This window comes from Poecilia formosa, unplaced genomic scaffold, assembly GCF_000485575.1.
Source record: "Poecilia formosa unplaced genomic scaffold, Poecilia_formosa-5.1.2 Scaffold45, whole genome shotgun sequence".
In the NCBI taxonomy this organism is placed as follows: domain Eukaryota; kingdom Metazoa; phylum Chordata; class Actinopteri; order Cyprinodontiformes; family Poeciliidae; genus Poecilia; species Poecilia formosa.
The window spans coordinates 1,891,232-1,908,783 of NW_006799984.1; the positions used below are offsets into that span (position 1 = coordinate 1,891,232).

The window sequence follows — 17,552 nt, forward strand, 5'->3', positions numbered from 1 at the left end:
TGTGTGTGTGTGTGTGTGTGTGTGTATGTGAGTGTTTGATTGGTAAACAGCCAGTTAAGAGTCACATACAGGATAAAAAGACTGGACGAACAAACACACCATAAGCTCCAATAGATTCTTCAACATAAATGAACTCAAACTGATGGCAGCATTCCACCAAATATATAAGAGATGTACATTAAAATTCATAATTAGTGTGTTTAAAGAGAAGGATGCTAAAAGAAACCAGTTGCTCAAAGTTAATTCATTTCCTGTGACTAGTGAAATGTCGACTGATGGCATTTCAAACGACGTTACCATCAGTCTCAGCTCATCCACCTTATTGTCAAAGGAAAACTACATTTCAACAGTGAAAATGTTTCAACTTTTCATTATGAATCACTTCAGAGACGCTTTAGGATCCATCTAAACTTACTGCCAGGAAAGCCTCAAGTGTAATTAACAACCATGAATAATGATGGCTTAGTTCTATTTCCATGTTTTGCAAACTGAACTAATGAACCAAAAGCACAATATCAGGACTGTGGAAGTAATATTCCCCCCAAAAAGTTAGGGTTTTAATGTTTCTAGCAGATCAAATTGCAGCGCATGGGACTGCTTGGCAACAGAAATGTACAACTGGAAATACTCCAAGCCAATCCCAAGAATCAAACCAGGCCGTTTTAGAGATAAGTATCAGAGATATCGGCTAAAACCTGCATGGCCTGGATTTACACTGTAAAATGTTCTTAAATCACTGCCATTTTTGTGCACTGGTAGCATAATACTAATTCAACATATTATTACTCCAGTAAAAGTAAGTGGTTACTACCCACTTCTGTGCTTGTAAAACTCTATAATTGGTATTAATCATGCATATTATTGAGTCCATAAATGAAACTGGGAATTCTTTATCATGTTAACTATCTTTCCCCATTTATGATGTTGGTTAGACAGAGGGCTGATTTTACTGGATGCTGCAGCTCCCTGTGGGCGAGACCAAAGCTCAAACCCTAGTTTTACAAGTTCATAAAGTTACAAAAAAATCACTAACAATAATTCTCTACTACCTAAAAACTATATTAGTAATGAAAAGTAATCTTTACCTCATTGTTTTCTATTTCCTTTTGGCACTATTGGTCAGTAAACATGATGATTAGAGTAAGTTTAGCTTTTTAAACCACTGACAGTTTGGGTAAATACATACACTTGTTAATACACCTCCTTTCTCTGAGGCTTTTGACTTTTCAGAGTGTACTTTTACATGTTTAAATTTTTTATCCCACTTAGTTTAATAAATAACGATGTGGTGAAATCTGTGGTGAGTGTGGAGATCAGATTTAAATCATTTTAGCACCTGGTGGAGATCCCCCTCATTTCCACAACAAAATGAAATAATTAATGGTGGGTGCTTTTCTTTTTCTTTTTTTTAAAACCATGATCAGATTGGGTTTAAACTGTATGATTTACACTGGCTAAACCAAAGTCAGACTTAAGAGGGTTCATCTTGAGCTAAACCTTTCCATAGAATGAACCTGGCATGCTGGATAATGAAAATAGATTGTAAATCATCTGACTTAAGCTGACACTAAACACGTTTTTCACTCTGCTCTGGATTGCCAAGGGGTTCTGCAAAATGTGACGTAATCTGACAGAAAACAGGGAGCTTTTTGCAGCTTGTCGCCGTACCTCTAATCTCAGCATAAACGTATCTGCATATAAATATGTCTGCATATAAATTTGCATCCAATCTGCATAAAAGTATGAAGGTGTGTAGGCAAGGAGCAAGATAAGTATCAGAAACGTATTTTATCTTTCCAGGCTGAACATCATCAGCTAATGCTGAAGAACAAGCGGTCTGTGGTTGAAAACAAGAGCAACATCTGTGTGGAGGAAAGGATGAAAAACATCGGACAGATGACAATCTCCAAATCTACAACAATTTTCCATACATTAACTTTTTTTTATTATCATTTATCCATTTATCCATGTTCAAACAATAACTGTTGCTCTGAAAAGGAAGTTATTTCCCCGACAGCCAATATGTCTTTTTCTTAGACATCAACTGACTGCACTGACAGAGAGAGAGAGAGAAAATGAGTCACCAGACTTCATTCAGTGTAGTTTGAATTGCTTTGCTCCAAATAGCAAAGTAATCTGACAAACAGCTTTAAATGCTAATCATACTGTGTGTAACCAAAAACTATTCGGTTGAGTTCACAAAAATAAATCAAACATCACATTTAATCTACCATAAAGTTAAACTTTTATGTACTAATTTTTTTCTTGCATCTTTTTGGTTCGTCTTAGAAAATATAACTAAAGCAAAAGGCTTGTGGCAAAACAGACAAATTTGTCTCAGAGGGTTTAAACTATAATTATTCCTTTGAAAACCTAATATTGAGTTTTTTCAATAGCTTAAAAATAGGAAATCAAGACGGGAGATGAATAAATGTACACACACTCATTAATATTTGGGTAGATCTCCCTTGAGAAGTGAACAACTTAACTACTGATTTCTTTAAGTATCCATCAACAAGCTTCTGGCATGATTCTGTCTGGAGGTTTGACCACTCATTTTGGCAGAAGTTCATTTTAATTGGTTTATTTAAAATGGCTTGTTTCCTGGCATGGGCCCAGCTTTTTAGCATTAATTTTTAATGCAGAGATGGGAGCTTTGGGAAGGTCATTCCAGATTGACATTATTACCCTGCTGCATTTTTTGGTATTTGTTTGTTTGGCATCACTTTCCTCTAGAAACAAAACAAACCGTGTCCATGTTTCAGCTATCTGGACCAGGCTGCCACATGAGGTGAAGGGAAATTGGGTTAAGATGGTCAAGAGCAACCCAAGAACCCCAAACGCTCAAACCTGCAGCTGGAAAAGTGACATCAACAAACTCAACTGAAAAAGTATTTTTGGCTGCATGTTGGACAATAAAAACCTATTAAGGGAAAAAGTTTTATGGTCAGACAAAGAATGATTAAAAGAGCCACAATGAGGTTTTCAAAACTAAGAATTCTCTAGCCTGGTGGTGGCAGCATCTTCCAATGAGAACTTCACCCAAAATGTGCACATTAAACCCAGTTTTGGCCTGGAAAGGCAGGAAGGAGCCTCAAATTTAACCCTTTTAAAAAATATTTGTATTATGCAAACTGATGCATGGGACTTTTTGCAACATTAACAAGAAGAGCAGTGAACTATTCAATTAGACTTATGCCATATGCTTTAAAAGGCATCTAAAAATATTTTGTTAAGATGCAACACACTAATGGACATTTTGCCAAACAATAAGAAGGGCATAAATTCACACTTTTACTTTAAATGTTTGACTATCATGTAATCCCTCCAACCTGAAAAAACCCTGTTAAAATATCTGATGAAAAGGTCAGAAATATTAAATTCAGTCATATGATTAATGTAAACCTGAAGCATATTTTTGACAGCACAAAAAAGTGTTATACTTTAATCTGAACTAAATGGAACATTACAAAATCTCACAAATAATTTTTGTCTTTTTAGTGTAAATATTTTGGCACATTTGAATTAAGAAAAATTATATTTAAATGTAACTTTTCAGCCAGTTTAATAAGTTTGTTTTAAGTTAATAATGCTTGGATGTAGATGCAAACACTAATAGTTCCACTGAGATTTTTTTCTTACTTAAAACAGGAAAAATGTCTCATTATTTATGTAGAACAGTTTTTTTATGTTTTTAATCTGAATTCAGGAATTATTTACTTAAAACAATTAACTATATCTTGCTCAAAAGTTATTTAATTTTTTGTTTGTCTTATTTCAAGTGTTCTGAGATATTTGCACTAGAAACTAGACAAAAATACTTGGTGAGATTTTGTGTTTTTGCAGTGTAGAACAGTGGTGTCCTAAGTGTGGCTTGGGGGCCATCTCTGGCCCTTGAAATGATTCTGTTTGGTCCCAGACCACATGTCAAAAATGGTAAAAATTTTGGCCAACAAGAAAACAATTGATGACCCAAAAAATATGGAAATTGTCTGTTTTTGTTAATAAGGTAACAGCCCAAAGTCTTTCTTATGTTTTGGATCTTTTTTGATGTAAATATTTTTTTTATTATTATTTAATGTGTTGTTTAGCCAGGGGAAAAGAAATTCACCAGTTTTCCAGTTTTGGCCTCCAGGGCAAAAGGTTTGGCCACCTCTGTTGTAGAATAAAGTGTGTTTGTTCAGAATAGACTCCTCTAATCAGAAAACGTCTCCACTCCCATTAAAGCGAATAAAGTGAACCTTCTGCCCTCCTCACCGTGACTGTGGCCAGCAGGCCTTCAGGCACATTGGCCACTATGATGCCGATGAGGAAGATGACGGCCTCCAGCCAGGTGTAGCCCAGGATGAGCGACAGGATGAAGAAGCTCATGCCCAGGAAGACGGCCACACCGGTGATGATGTGGATGAAATGTTCAATTTCGATGCTGATGGGCGTCTGGCGCACCTCCAGTTCAGACGCCAGGGTGGCGATGCGGCCCATCACAGTCCGGTCACCAGTGGCTATCACAATGCCACGAGCGTTGCCTGATGGGAGGCAGAAGCTCTGAGTTAGTGTTACACTAAAAGTTGATAAGTAATCTATAACTTCACATCAAAATAAAGAGGGAAGCCTGAAATAACTGATCAAATCTGTAAGTATTTCAATTGGAATTGAAATATTTTTATCAACATATTTTTCTTTGTAATGGCAGCTCTCTAAAGTAAACTCATAAAGTGTCAGAAGCAGCTTTCAGACAGGTGGCCTGATCTGAAGTGTCTGTGTGAGGAACACGAAAAGGGAATAATGAGTTTTCATAGTGAGGAAGTCATGACAGAAGGTAAATAATGTATATTGTGAACGTGAAGGAGACCTGATGCTGAAGATGATGGCTGAATGCAGAGCTCTGATAGATGGAGGTGAATTATAGGTGCCTGCTGCAGAATGATGACTGGCCAACTAAACAGATGCTGAACTAAGTGTTTGAGGAAAGCATCCATCCAGCCAGCTTGTACCTATCCACCACGGCATTATAATCACTGACAGCTGAAGTGATTGTCATTGATTATCCTGATGCAATGTTTCTGTGGGCGGTACAAAACGTCTGAAACCACAGAGGTACAAAAAGATGAAAGGGCAAAATCAGCATCAGAAATTGATTAGTTCCTTTTTCTGTTCTCAAACTTTAATAAGCCAACAATTACATTTAGAGCATATTTAAAATCATTTAAAAAGCTTCAATTAACTCCATATTCATTCAAGAATTCACAGTAATTGCACCATAGACCAAAAGCAAAAGAATAAATTCATTTAGTCCTCCCTTCTTATTGGTTTTGAATAAAAACTATACACTAAACATGACTGCAGCAGAAAATAAATAATCCAGGAAAATAACTAATTCTTCACTATTTATCTGCAGCATCTATTTATCTGTTTTCTTAAAATAATTAATGCAAATTGACAAGACTGCTAAACATTAAATTATGTGTTGATTACTCAGACATTTTAACGTTTGAACAGAGTGATGCTCTGGCGGCTGATGTTAGGCAGTCAGCATGCTAGGCTAATTTATCCTTAATGTTTATGAAAAGTGAAGTTACAGAGTGAGTGAAGGTATCCAACCAGACTGGACTTTAAGTCAAAATTTGTTTAGTTTTGAGGGATTTTTAAAATATGCATGTCTCACAATGACATTGTTCTTAAAGGACAAAGTGAAGAACATCTTTCTATTCTGACCAAAACATTTTCATATCTATTAATGTTTAAGTATTTCAGAGAAAACTTTCAATATGCCACATCGTTTTTCTGTGTATTATTACAACATGATTTTTTACTTTTTTTTATTTTACAACCATCTTCCAAACCCAACAAGGTGAAACACTTTTATGATTTCACCTGTAAAATCTGCTGCAGAGATGAATGGGATAAATTTAGAGGGATCTGACATTCACAAGCATTTCAGTTAGAGGTTAATTTTTAACATAAGCCTCACTGCCAATCCTTTTGCAATAAATATCAGATTCTTCACTCTTGTGTGGGATGCACACATGGAGGAATGGTGGCCTAGATCATTATTGCACTGAAACATATTCATGGTTGGATAGAAAGTCCTAACGATGTTTTGCACCAAATGGTTTGAAGACAGGCATCTTGAGGAGATAAGAGGCAATCTTGGTTGGATTTGGCCTACTGACCCTCGACACAGTTGGTGGAAAAGAAACAGATGTTTCGGGTCTCCAGAGGATTTTCATGCGTTAACTCAGGGGAGCGAGTCTGAGGTTCAGATTCTCCCGTCAGAGACGAGTTGTCCACCTTTACAGGAAAAAAGAAGAAAGATGGAGAAATGTTATCCAGTGACACCGACGTACTCAAAGGAGATAAAGGTGGAGTGAATTACTGGATAGGCGATCAGAAGGCATCATTTTTAAATCATCACCTATGATATGACAAATCTCTGTGACTTTTAGTCAACTTAATTTCAGATCTGAAGAAAGTTTGTAGCACTAACTTTCTGCAATTTAATGTTAACATTTTGATCAGTGATACACTGTTCATCATCCTCTCTAGTTATAGGTAAATATCTGTATGGAAACATTTTATTAAATTGTATTGATGTTACCCAAATTTACTTTTTTTCCCTCCTTCTTTAATCTCCTCCCCTCTCTGTGTGCTGCCTAGATAAACTGGGTCCAATCCCAGTTTTTATTTTTTTACAATAGTTGCAGTTATTATTACTGACCACAGATTTCTGTCTAAACTGCTAATTTAATAAGGAAACATTTTTTGTTTTTTGAACACACATCTGTTCTGTTATGTTTTGACGTTTCCTCCATGTTTAAGGGGCAACTAAGCGATATAAACCCCTAAATTATATCCTATTTATATTCTGGTCAAACAGAAGGTCGTAGATCAATATACTGATTGATATAAAAAAAAAAAAAAAAACATTACAAAGAAAAAAAAATATTAGAGTAAAGAAACATTTTTATTGTGATATTTCTAAAGAGAAACTCAAAAGTGCCTCACAGATGAGAGTGGATTGTGTCCTTTGGATTTGACCCAGTTTTGCAAATAAAAAGATCAGAACTTCAGAATGGAAAAACGGTGGCTAAAAGTAGCTTTGGGATAATGAAAATAAAAAAAAACCCCGTCTGTCTGTAAAACTATAGATCATCGATGGGATAAAAGTTAGAAGACCTACTTAAGAAATCTCCATTTGAGAATCAAAATGAATATTTTTGACAAAACAATTGAAAAAGGCTCAAATATTTCATTATAAAACACTTAGGACAGCAGTGAGATTCCAATCCCAGTTACCCAAAAGCAATAAAACAGAGCATAGGTATGTTAATAATAATAATCTAATGACAGTGTTTCAGAAGATCATCATAAAATTTGTGACTCCTATAATTTTCATGTTACTGGATTTACAGCCAGACTTTTGGTTTATGATCAAATATGAGAGAAACTAATAAAACTACTAATATTCTCAGCAGAGCGTGGGAATCATTTGCAGTAAAGATGCTGAGGAAGTGTCAAAATCAGTTTGCGAAAAAGTTTATGTTGTATCTGTTTCTTGTTAAAGCTGTTTACAAATGCAAAGCAAAAATATAGAAAATGTCTCCATGGTAACAAAACAAAATAATAATGCCATGACTTTAGTTTGTGAACTAACTTTGTAAAGTTATTTACATTTCTTTTGTCTTGAAATAACTAGGATACTGAACTGAAGCCTTTTTCATTCCTGACATATTTTTAAAGATTTTTCTTAAAGGTAAATAAAATGTAGCTAAAAAGTCATAAATGTTTAAGTTGCTACTATTTGAAAGAAATAACTGGTGACGCATTGCTATTTCTTCCATAGCTACTTCTATGTTATACCTGTTAGTACCATTTTTACCCATGCAATAACATTTGGCTAGAAGTGTGTGAAATATTTTGATAAATTACTGAGAAAAAAGATCAGATTTAAAAAAAATATTCAACCATACATTATTTTCCAAATTTTTATCATACATCATATTTCCATTTTACTTTTCTCTTTGATTAATCAAAGAGAAAAATCAGAAAAATGTCTTTGGTTGTCAAAGCCAGTATGAAACGTCCCAAAAGAAGGCAAAAACAGATACATGTCAGGTACCAAAAACCTGCAAGGGTACAAAAAACCAAAGGTGCAGAGCAGGACCCGAGAGCAGAGAGGGAACGAAGTTCAACCATCTTTTCCACCAATCACAATGAGCCGGGATCATATCCCCGACTCAAACAGCTCTCAGTTTTCTAATCAAATGACCCAACAGAGGTTTAAAGAGGAGCAGCAAAAGCAAATGAGGTGGATTAGGTGTCATCCAGGAACTGTTATTGTGAAATGTCATCTCTGTGGGCCATAAATTGAGCTGTTAGCATATTTTGTCATACTGTTGCTGTATGACAGTCCTGACACTGTCATACAGCAACAGTCTTCAGTCAGAGGCCTCTTCAGATGTGTTGCAAGACTGACAGCTACTGGAGATCCTTCCAGCCCATGACTATGACAAGTACATCAGTTTTGAATTGAACTGAATGGAAGAAATCAATTATCCTTTAGAGTAAACTGTATCAAATCATAATACCTTAAGCTCTTGCATAACTGACGTGACACATTTTTCCCTTCCTAATTAGTTACTCTGAGCTTATAACTGAAATTCCAGATGGTTTCCTTAAATATCTTCAAAGAATAACGTTTGGAAAATATCTGACTTTTAAGAAAACAGCAGCAGGTGAAGAGCTAATTGGATAAACCATCTGGTTTATCATCAGTTAGATTTTAAAATCCTTTTTTCTTTTTGTTTCTTTATGATCTTTCGTCCAAGGAAAGGGTCTTTTGAGACAATGCTTGACCCAAATACGATTCCTCTTGTATCATCATTAGGCCACAATCACTGTGTTGTTGGCAAATTATTAAATCCAAGCAAAAATACGTTATATTATTTCTTTTATACCCTTTTTTTCTCAAGTGCTCAGTAGAAAGGCTTTTTAAAACACCAGATAACATACATCACTGCCCAAAGGTAATTTGTGCTCAAGGTTGCCAGCATGTAAATATTAAGGAGAGAAAAAACAAGGATGCAATCATTTCAAAAGCTTATTGATTTGTAAACTAGCAGAACAAAACATCGTCCGCGGGGTCAGATAGATTACTTCAGCTAAGTTGTCACGGTGAAGGCCTTCTGGAAAGGTGAAATTTCTGCATATAAGTCCATATCACTTATAAAATTTTATGTCCAATTCCAATTTTTTGTTGAAATTGGTGTTTTGTGTGTGGTCGTTCATTCTGCTAATTAAACTCAACCACAATGAGGCTTCAGTGTGAACAGTTTACAAGCCCAACGCGACCTGAATGTGAGGAAGAAGAACGTTGACGTCACAGAGCAGCGCTCTGTTTATGATGGAAGCGTTTGTGAATTGATTTTAATGTTTATCCAGCAACGGGAGCCGACAGTGTTGTTAAATGATAAGATGAAGAAAGCTAATAAAAAGAACTTACAACTAAAAACAACGGCTTTTGGTGGAGCATTGACTGTAACTTCTGTAGACGTTTTGTTTGTTAGTCAGAGCAAGAAATGTCTGACTTTGATTTGAGCGTTTAGTGACACAGATTCTCTCTTAAGTTCATAATCATAATTTTTATCCACTATTTAAGTCCTGATTTTCCACATCTTACCTCTGGACAATTATGACATTTCTCTTATCAATGAAATAAAAGTCAGGTAAAATATAACTTCAGACGTTTTGAAAACAATCGGATACGTATCTGAATTAGCACCACATATGGAGGTGGCACAGATCGGACTTATTGAGGGGTGAAAAGATTGAAATTAGACCGTTCAGACTGCCTTGAAAAAGTCAGACATAGATCACATGTAGATTAAAAGAAAGCAGATTTGGGTTGTATTATCCTTATACTCAAGGTTATCAAACTATGAGATGGTCAAACTGCTCCCTGACTAAAGATGTTAAAACATCCACTCAACTTAAACCATCAAACCTTGGAGTTTCTCAAATTAAACCTTAAACAACAGACCCAGTTTAAGTTTAATGACGCCATCGCACCACTAGGACTACCTGTGAAACCTGACCTTCAGTCCAATACCTTACATCCGCTAGAAGAGATCACCCGAAGGTCAGCAGGAACCCGGTCTCCACCTTTAACCTCCACCAGGTCTCCCAAGACAACAAGTTCTGCGTTGATCTGCAACTTCTCCCCCTCGCGAATAACCATCGCTTGCTGGCATGAAGATAAAGACGAAGAAAAACTGTCAGGAGGAGACAGGGAATCTCGCACAGAGAGAGGATTTAGTAAGATGAGGAGAGAGATGTTAAAAAAAGAGCTGCCAGAGGGGGTAGTAGTATATTAAAAGCTGATATGGAAGAAAAGGAGGAAGACGGAAAAGATAGGTAAGGGAAAGAGGCAAAGGAAAGGGATGGAAAAGAGCATAAATAGATTAAAGAATTAGGCAATCGAAGAGCTGGAGGTGGATAACGAGAGGGGAGTTTTTATGCAAACACACTCACAATCCAGAGTTGGCTCAAACATTTATTTTCCTTTGTGCAAGCTTATTAGGTTTCCACTCAAGTGAGTCTGTAAGCCCTACTTGAGGGATAGCTTATTGATTCAGAAAGCTCTGAGACTACACCAGCCACCTAATGCATCACCGTACCTGTGGCACCATTTTCTTGAACGAGTCCATGATGCGAGAGCTCTTGGCCTCTTGGAAGTAGGAGAAGCACCCGGTGATGATCACCACGGCAGCCAGCACCACGCCCAGATACAGCTGGAAGAGAACGGAGGCGAGCCACAGGGGACGCAGCGTCATTACCCGCTTAATGGACTTCATTTCAGGCATGTTGGAGCACAGAAAGCATCTCTAAATTACTCAGAACTTAATGCTAAAGAGAAATCTAATCCTTGCAAAAGTATTCATAATCTTTGACCACCACCAGAGTTTGTCACATTAACACCCCAAACTTATCAGGATTTTAGACCAACAGAGTATTGTGCACAAGAATGAAGTAAATGTTTTTTTAGCAAATAAAACTCTGAAAAGTGATTTGTCCATTCAGTTTCACCCCCCTGAGGGACACAGAACCACCTTTTGTTGCAGCCACAGGTCTTTTGAGGGATGTCTTAGCCTGTTTTTCACTGGAGAATGAATTTTCCCCACTATTCTTGTCAAAAGAGCTTAAGCTCAGTCAGATTGAATGGTTTTTACTGGATTTAGATGTGGACTTTGGGTCATTATAACACATGAATGTACCTCTAAGTCGTTCTATTGTAACTCTGGTTGAATGTTTGGGATTGTTGTCCTGCTAAAAGGTTAAGGGGTGCTCCAAAACTCAGATGTTCTGCTGGGTTTTACCGATTTTACTCTTAGAATTGTGTCTCCTGCCGAAGAAAAACATTTCCACAGCATGATGTTCCCACCATACCAGCACAGGTATGGTGCTTTGCCTTAGTGTTATATTTTTAAAAATTGTTCCACCTGATGTGTGGTTCTCTTGGCTTCTTCTAAGTGTAATGTTTTCCTTTATCAGCCTGTTTGTTTAGGTAGATGGTCATGTTTTAGTAGATTTGCAGTCGTGTCACTCTGTTCGTTTTGAGGTGATGGATTAAGGATTAAACATTACTCTGTAATTTTCAAAGCTTGGGATATTGTTCTATAATCTAACTAAAACTTAATCCCTGACCTGTCTGGTGCGACTTCATGATGCTTCTTATTCCCAATGATCTCTCATTTTTAAGGTCACCACAGAACAGCTGCATTCTGCAACATTTGTTACATATTCAGCTGGTGTGGTTTGCATTCACACTGCAGTGTGTCAAATGAACTGAACTCTTTGGAAAAACATCTTTCCCCTCCTCACCTGTTGGGGCGCTGCACCAAGAATCACTGAAGGAAACGACACAAAACCTCTGAAGAAGAGCACAACATTCTTCGTCACAAAATGTAAACAAAAAGAGTAATTTCAGATTTTAGCGGTTGTGTGATTTCTCTTTGGTCTTTGGTAAATGACCTCAAGCTATTTCTCCTAGCTCTAGACCAGTGGTTCTTAACCTGGGTTCGATCGAACCCCAGGGGTTCGATGAGTCTGTCTCAGGGGTTCGGCGAAGCCTCTGCCGCGGAGGTAAAGACACACCTGTGTAAAGTCGTGATGACGCCCCGTTTTGCCATCACTTGCTGCAGAGGATCACGTTACATTGCTGAGCCAATCAGAGCTGCGGGAAGGAGTTCCACTCTCAACATGGATTTGAACTTGTGTCTTTAATTACTTCAGTAAAGCTCAGTTTTTACCAAATTCTGTAGCTTTCGGTGTACTTCTAAATCTGCTCCTTAGTCACATCTTTTCGGGGTTGGTACTGCCTCTAGTGGCGTGGGGGAGGCATTACAACTAATATAATTACATTAATAAATCAGAATACTGCAAATTATATTATGTGTGTGGGGGGGGTCGGTGAATGCGCATATGAAACTTGGGGGTTCGGTACCTCAAAAAAAAAAAAGGTTAAGAACCACTGCTCTAGACTTTCACATTTGTTTTACTGGCATTTACCCAGGATGCCATGCGTTGTAGTCTGCTTCCTGTTTTTGGAGCTGACCAGATCTCTGGCCAAGCTGACCAGAGATCTGGTCAGCTTGCCATTCACATACACATTCGAACCACACCAGAGTTCACTTCGACCAAATGAAAGTTTGGTCGAAGTGTGAATTATGCATTCACACCTCCCTAAATAAACCGTATTTTCTGAGTAAAATAACAAAAGTTTATAAAGGGAACTTTTTAATTGAATTGGTTCAATCTAAAAGTAAGATCAAGAGGGATTGAATAGATTTTTTATGAAAACTGTGATGATCATCATTTTCCTTTCACTTCAGAATTATCCACATTTTTATGTTTGGTTGTCAAATAAAATCCCAGAAGAAAACATTTTAGTTCAAAGGGATATCAACATTTATACAAGTCACTGCAGCTACAGAAGTTCACAAGCACCTGTAGAACTGAATTTTTGTCATCTTGACATTCAGCTTTAGTCCAAGAGAGCATCTGTCTGAAACTGTGATCCGTTGGGCCACCAAGAGAGTGATTGTTGCTTTGTAGTCTTGTATCATTTTCAGAGATATGTTCTGGCATATTGTTGTTTTGCTTTTGGTATCTATTTTCAGCAATGCTGCGAAAAAGCTTCTACGGGTTCATCTCTCACTGATGCAAACAAGACAGCCAGTCAGTCTGGATAAAAGCGTCTCCAGCTGGTGCACTCTCTGCCTTGGACTGCTGGAAAATAAAAGTCTTAAACCATGAGAAGTTTGCTTTTTTCCATGGTTCTGCTTTTATTTGAGTGCAATAACAGAACATTCTTGCTGTTTCCCCCTTGAAAGACTTTTTTTTTCTTTTACTGTGGATGTGCAAATGTTCTGAACCAGGAAATAAATCTGTATCCTCAGAAAATCCCCTGTCACAGTTAGCATTTGCCACAAACATAGTGTTTTCTTTCCAGCTTCTGCTCTGTTTTGTCCCTCATGGTATTTGCAGATTTTTCCTCTTTATTTTCCCCTCTACTTGCTGTGGAGGAAAGCTGCTTTCGCTCACCTGCTGTGCAGAAACGTAGGTGCTACATCTGTCCCAGCAGGTGAGTTTGAACATTTTAGGCATGAAACAGCCAATATACAAACATCTAAACATGAAACTTAAAACTGTGCAAATAATTATCCAATTTAAGGACAATTTTAAACACCAGAAAATGTCAGAACACTTTTATCACTAGATAATAAGCTTTTATCTGACAATAGGCATATGCGAGGCTCTGTGGGAGATGATTTTAATCTTAAATAACTGTCTGAATTTTACAAAGTGTCAAAGCTGCAGTCAGTGAGGGCTTTGAAGCAGCTCAACAGAGCGTCCAGCTTTACACACTCAGAACTGAACGGGGAGATTTAATCACAGGGAGATAAAGGTTATCGTGAGCGTGCACGGCTGTGTCTACTGTATGTTATGCAAGGGTTTAATGCTGACTGGAGAGTAGTCAGAACTGAATGATGATTGCATTATGACTCAGAGCCATAAGGTGCAGAATGAGTGGCGATTAGTTTATTTGCTCCATGGTTGGCATGAGTAATTTTCCAAGGGTGTGCCAGGAATTTGTTGTTTTTTGTTTTTTTTTACATGCCTCTCATTGGGGAATGGGGAGGAATCAGGGACAGTTTTCACCCTACACACAGTCAAAACCAGGAAAACTTTTAAAGCAGGGGCACCAGGATGAGGTTGCTTTGGGTTCAAAGCTTCGGCCCGTTTGCTGCGTATCGCTTAATTCTCTTTCCTGTCAAAACTGTTCAGTAAAGGCCTCCAGTGATTATAAAGCCTTTAAATAACAAAAAATCCAAGAGGCAATCTTTATTGAGAGATGTAGGAAAAAGTGAAGCTGCTGAATGCCTCTAAGTATGTTATTTTGTAATCATTAGAAGAGAAGAGCTACCCATCACACTCCACTTTAAGTTAATATGGGATATTTACATCTTTTATTCATAATGATGTAATTTTCCTGGGGTATCATATTGCCAGCTTATGTTTAGTCAAAGTCACATCAACATGTTTTTAATAGTCTCCAGTGAGAGGAGTGTGTGTTGAACAAAGGGCAGCGCTGCAACACAGAATGTAAAGAAAAACAAACTAAGATTTACTGCAAAAATAAAATGGTGTGCATTAAAATTTTGTGCTAATCCTGAAGACAAAAAACATAATCTATAAATTTACCATAAAAAGTAAATAATCTGTCCATTTGTGTTTGTGGTTGGTTAAGTCCTGTTTGTTTTTAGCCATTAATAGTTATTATATATCAAAATACAATAATAAATAAAGATATTTTTAGCTGATATGCTGTCAAAATTCATGTTTCATGTGTTCAATAATACGAAATCTTCAATAACACAGAAAAAAGTCACTTAATTTTGTTTTTCACTCCTTCCTACATTTGTCTGAAAAGTTACTAAATAGATAAGGTCGTTAAGTTGACAACAGCCAATCCCTTCTGCTCATCCAACACTTGACCACGCCCCTCCATGTATCTTGGCTCCGCCCACTTTTGGGGTACGTTTTCGAAAAATGTTCTGGGGGCGGGGCTATGCATTTACATCTGGCTTGAATACACATTAAAGTTGAAGAATTGCCCCTTTTTGCCTTCAAACATTCACATTATAAACCAATTTCATTTTAAGATGAATCATGAAATGTTCAGTTATTGTGTTTTTTTAAATAGTTTACTTTTGATTGTTTTTCTCTTTTTAATGCCACTTAAAATACTTTACAAAATACAAAAACATATCATTTGGTATATAACTGACAGTAACAGAAGCAACTTTAAAAAGCATTGTTGAGGTTTTCTGCCAATTTGCCAATTTTATTTATAACCACACTGAATGAGCTCTCTTCTAAAAATTTTTAGGATGGTCAAGCATAGCAAAATATGTTATTTTCTGCAAACTAATAGCGAGCGCTCATTTGCAGATGGATTTTGGAGACTGCAAAGCTCACACGTTTGCTCTCACTAACCCGGCAGCATATAGAGAACATCATACACCCAGGAGCTGCACCTCATGCATGGAGAGCTAAAAATGTTGCATTTAATGGGAGAAACTTTCCACAAGTGAAGGTATTATGGTATATTGTTATAATCGTCAAGCAATTTTGTTCCATAATCCTCTAAATATGTTGAGTAAGTGATGGTTCCTGACAGCAGGGAGGCTTGTTTAATAACCAAACTATTTTAGTGCAAAGTTATTCTATTGTATTATATTTTGAAGAACAGCATCTTGCTGATATAAGCATTTGTGTCATTAATAAACTAATTTATCCTGGGATAATTTAGCTCATGCTGGAGCTACAGTTTCTTCACTTAAGATGGCAGAACTAAACACTACTGGAAAGAAATATAGTGCTTCATTTTTTATTTTTACTGGATTTATGGTGTTGTTCATCCAATTTCATTAGTTTTAGATAGAAAAAGCTTCGTAAGCCTCAGGGTTGGACTAGACTGATAAGTTTGTGCAGAAAATGTAACGGTCTGATTTTGTATATAAATGTTTAATGTCTGGTAGTTTTATTGTTCATAAAACTGAGCAGAAACTATAATGTCCATTCACGCAACTTTGAGCAATTTGTTTGAGTAGATTTATGATTTTTTTAGGAAATTAAACAAGAAATAACATCTCAGAAGATAATTTATCATTTTACAAATAAATAAAAACCTGTAATTTTTAAAAAATATAACCAGGTTGTTAAAACTAAACTCAAAGTTGATAGTTTTGCCTTGAAGCTTCACATCCCCTGTCTGATGGTGTGTTGGTCCCTGTTTTGCTAAACAGCCTCCACATGTTAAACCATCCACTCCAATAAACCTGTGGAGATATGAACTGCGGCAGCAACAAGATGTTAGCATGAGACCGTTTTTGTCGTGGAAGTTGTAAGGTGAGCCTGGGTAAATCAAAGAGATGTGTTACGTCATCGAGGTCTGAGTCATTTGGAGGTAAAGTCAACACCTCAAACCTGTTGAGATATTTTTTATTTTGTGTCAGGATCTTTTATCCAGCTAAAAGTGGCCCCAGCCATCAGGGAATATTGTTTAAATGGCCCACAACAATGCTTAGGTAGGTGGTTTGCAAGTATGGTAAGTGTGATACATAACTCAAGCTTTTCCCAGCAGAACGAGCCACTGTATTGCCTCTGCAGGCGTGTTTTTCTTCCCATGCATCCCGAGTTCCCAGGTAAGCGGTGCACATGCATCCAGCCATTCATATGATGTCAAATAAAACCTAATTCATCACAATCAGACCAGACCACCTTCTTCCTTTCCTTTCTGGACTGATTCAAATGTTCAGATGCCCACTGTTGGTGGGCAGAGGTTGGCATGGAAACCCAGACTGGTCTGTGACTATATAGCCTCACGGAAACTGTAATGTGTTGTTTGGAGCACCGACTTCGAGTTCATTTGTTTTGCTGCGCAGACCAGCCTTTGCTCTCTACGTGCATCGGTGACCCACCGTTTCTTCCTTGAACTGCTTGACAGATGTAAACCCTGCAGACCAGGAACAGCCCACAAGAGCAAGCAGTTTTGGAGATGCGCTGACTCGGTTGTCTGTTTTTTGCAATCTGGCTGTTGTCGAATGTAACAAATATATTTCACCCACAGACAGCTGCTGTGATGAGGAGATAATTAGTGTTTTTCAGTTCACCTGACTGCAGCCATAATGTGTATAGCATGTTATCACTGCACAGTGAGAATAGTTTCTTATCCTTCAGAACTTCAATAAAACACAACTTGCAAGGATATGTCTGAACAAGATGAATGTAGCTTGGAGAAAAAGAATGTAACCATAAATAGGGACATGCTGATCCGATCACGTGGTCCAGACTGGATCAGGCATTAAATACCAATAAGGGATCAAATATATATGTATATTTATTCTAAAAATGTTATTCCAAACAGGAACAGTATCTGCAGTTATGTGAGGTTATAATCAGACTTATCTCAAAACAACACACCTGTG

The 17,552-nt window shown here is 37.2% G+C and overlaps 1 protein-coding gene across 1 annotated transcript in view; it reads right to left on the minus strand.

The window, feature by feature from the left end:
- atp1a2a (ATPase Na+/K+ transporting subunit alpha 2a) overlaps positions 1–17,552 on the minus strand; it is a 73,790-nt gene that overhangs the window by 46,958 nt on the left and 9,280 nt on the right. The window contains exons 8-11 of the mRNA XM_007552033.2: positions 10,677–10,790; positions 10,109–10,243; positions 6,174–6,291; positions 4,258–4,526 (exon numbers count right to left, since the gene is read on the minus strand). Coding sequence (XP_007552095.1) covers positions 4,258–4,526; positions 6,174–6,291; positions 10,109–10,243; positions 10,677–10,790 — 636 coding nt within the window. The remainder of the gene's footprint in view (positions 1–4,257; positions 4,527–6,173; positions 6,292–10,108; positions 10,244–10,676; positions 10,791–17,552) is intronic.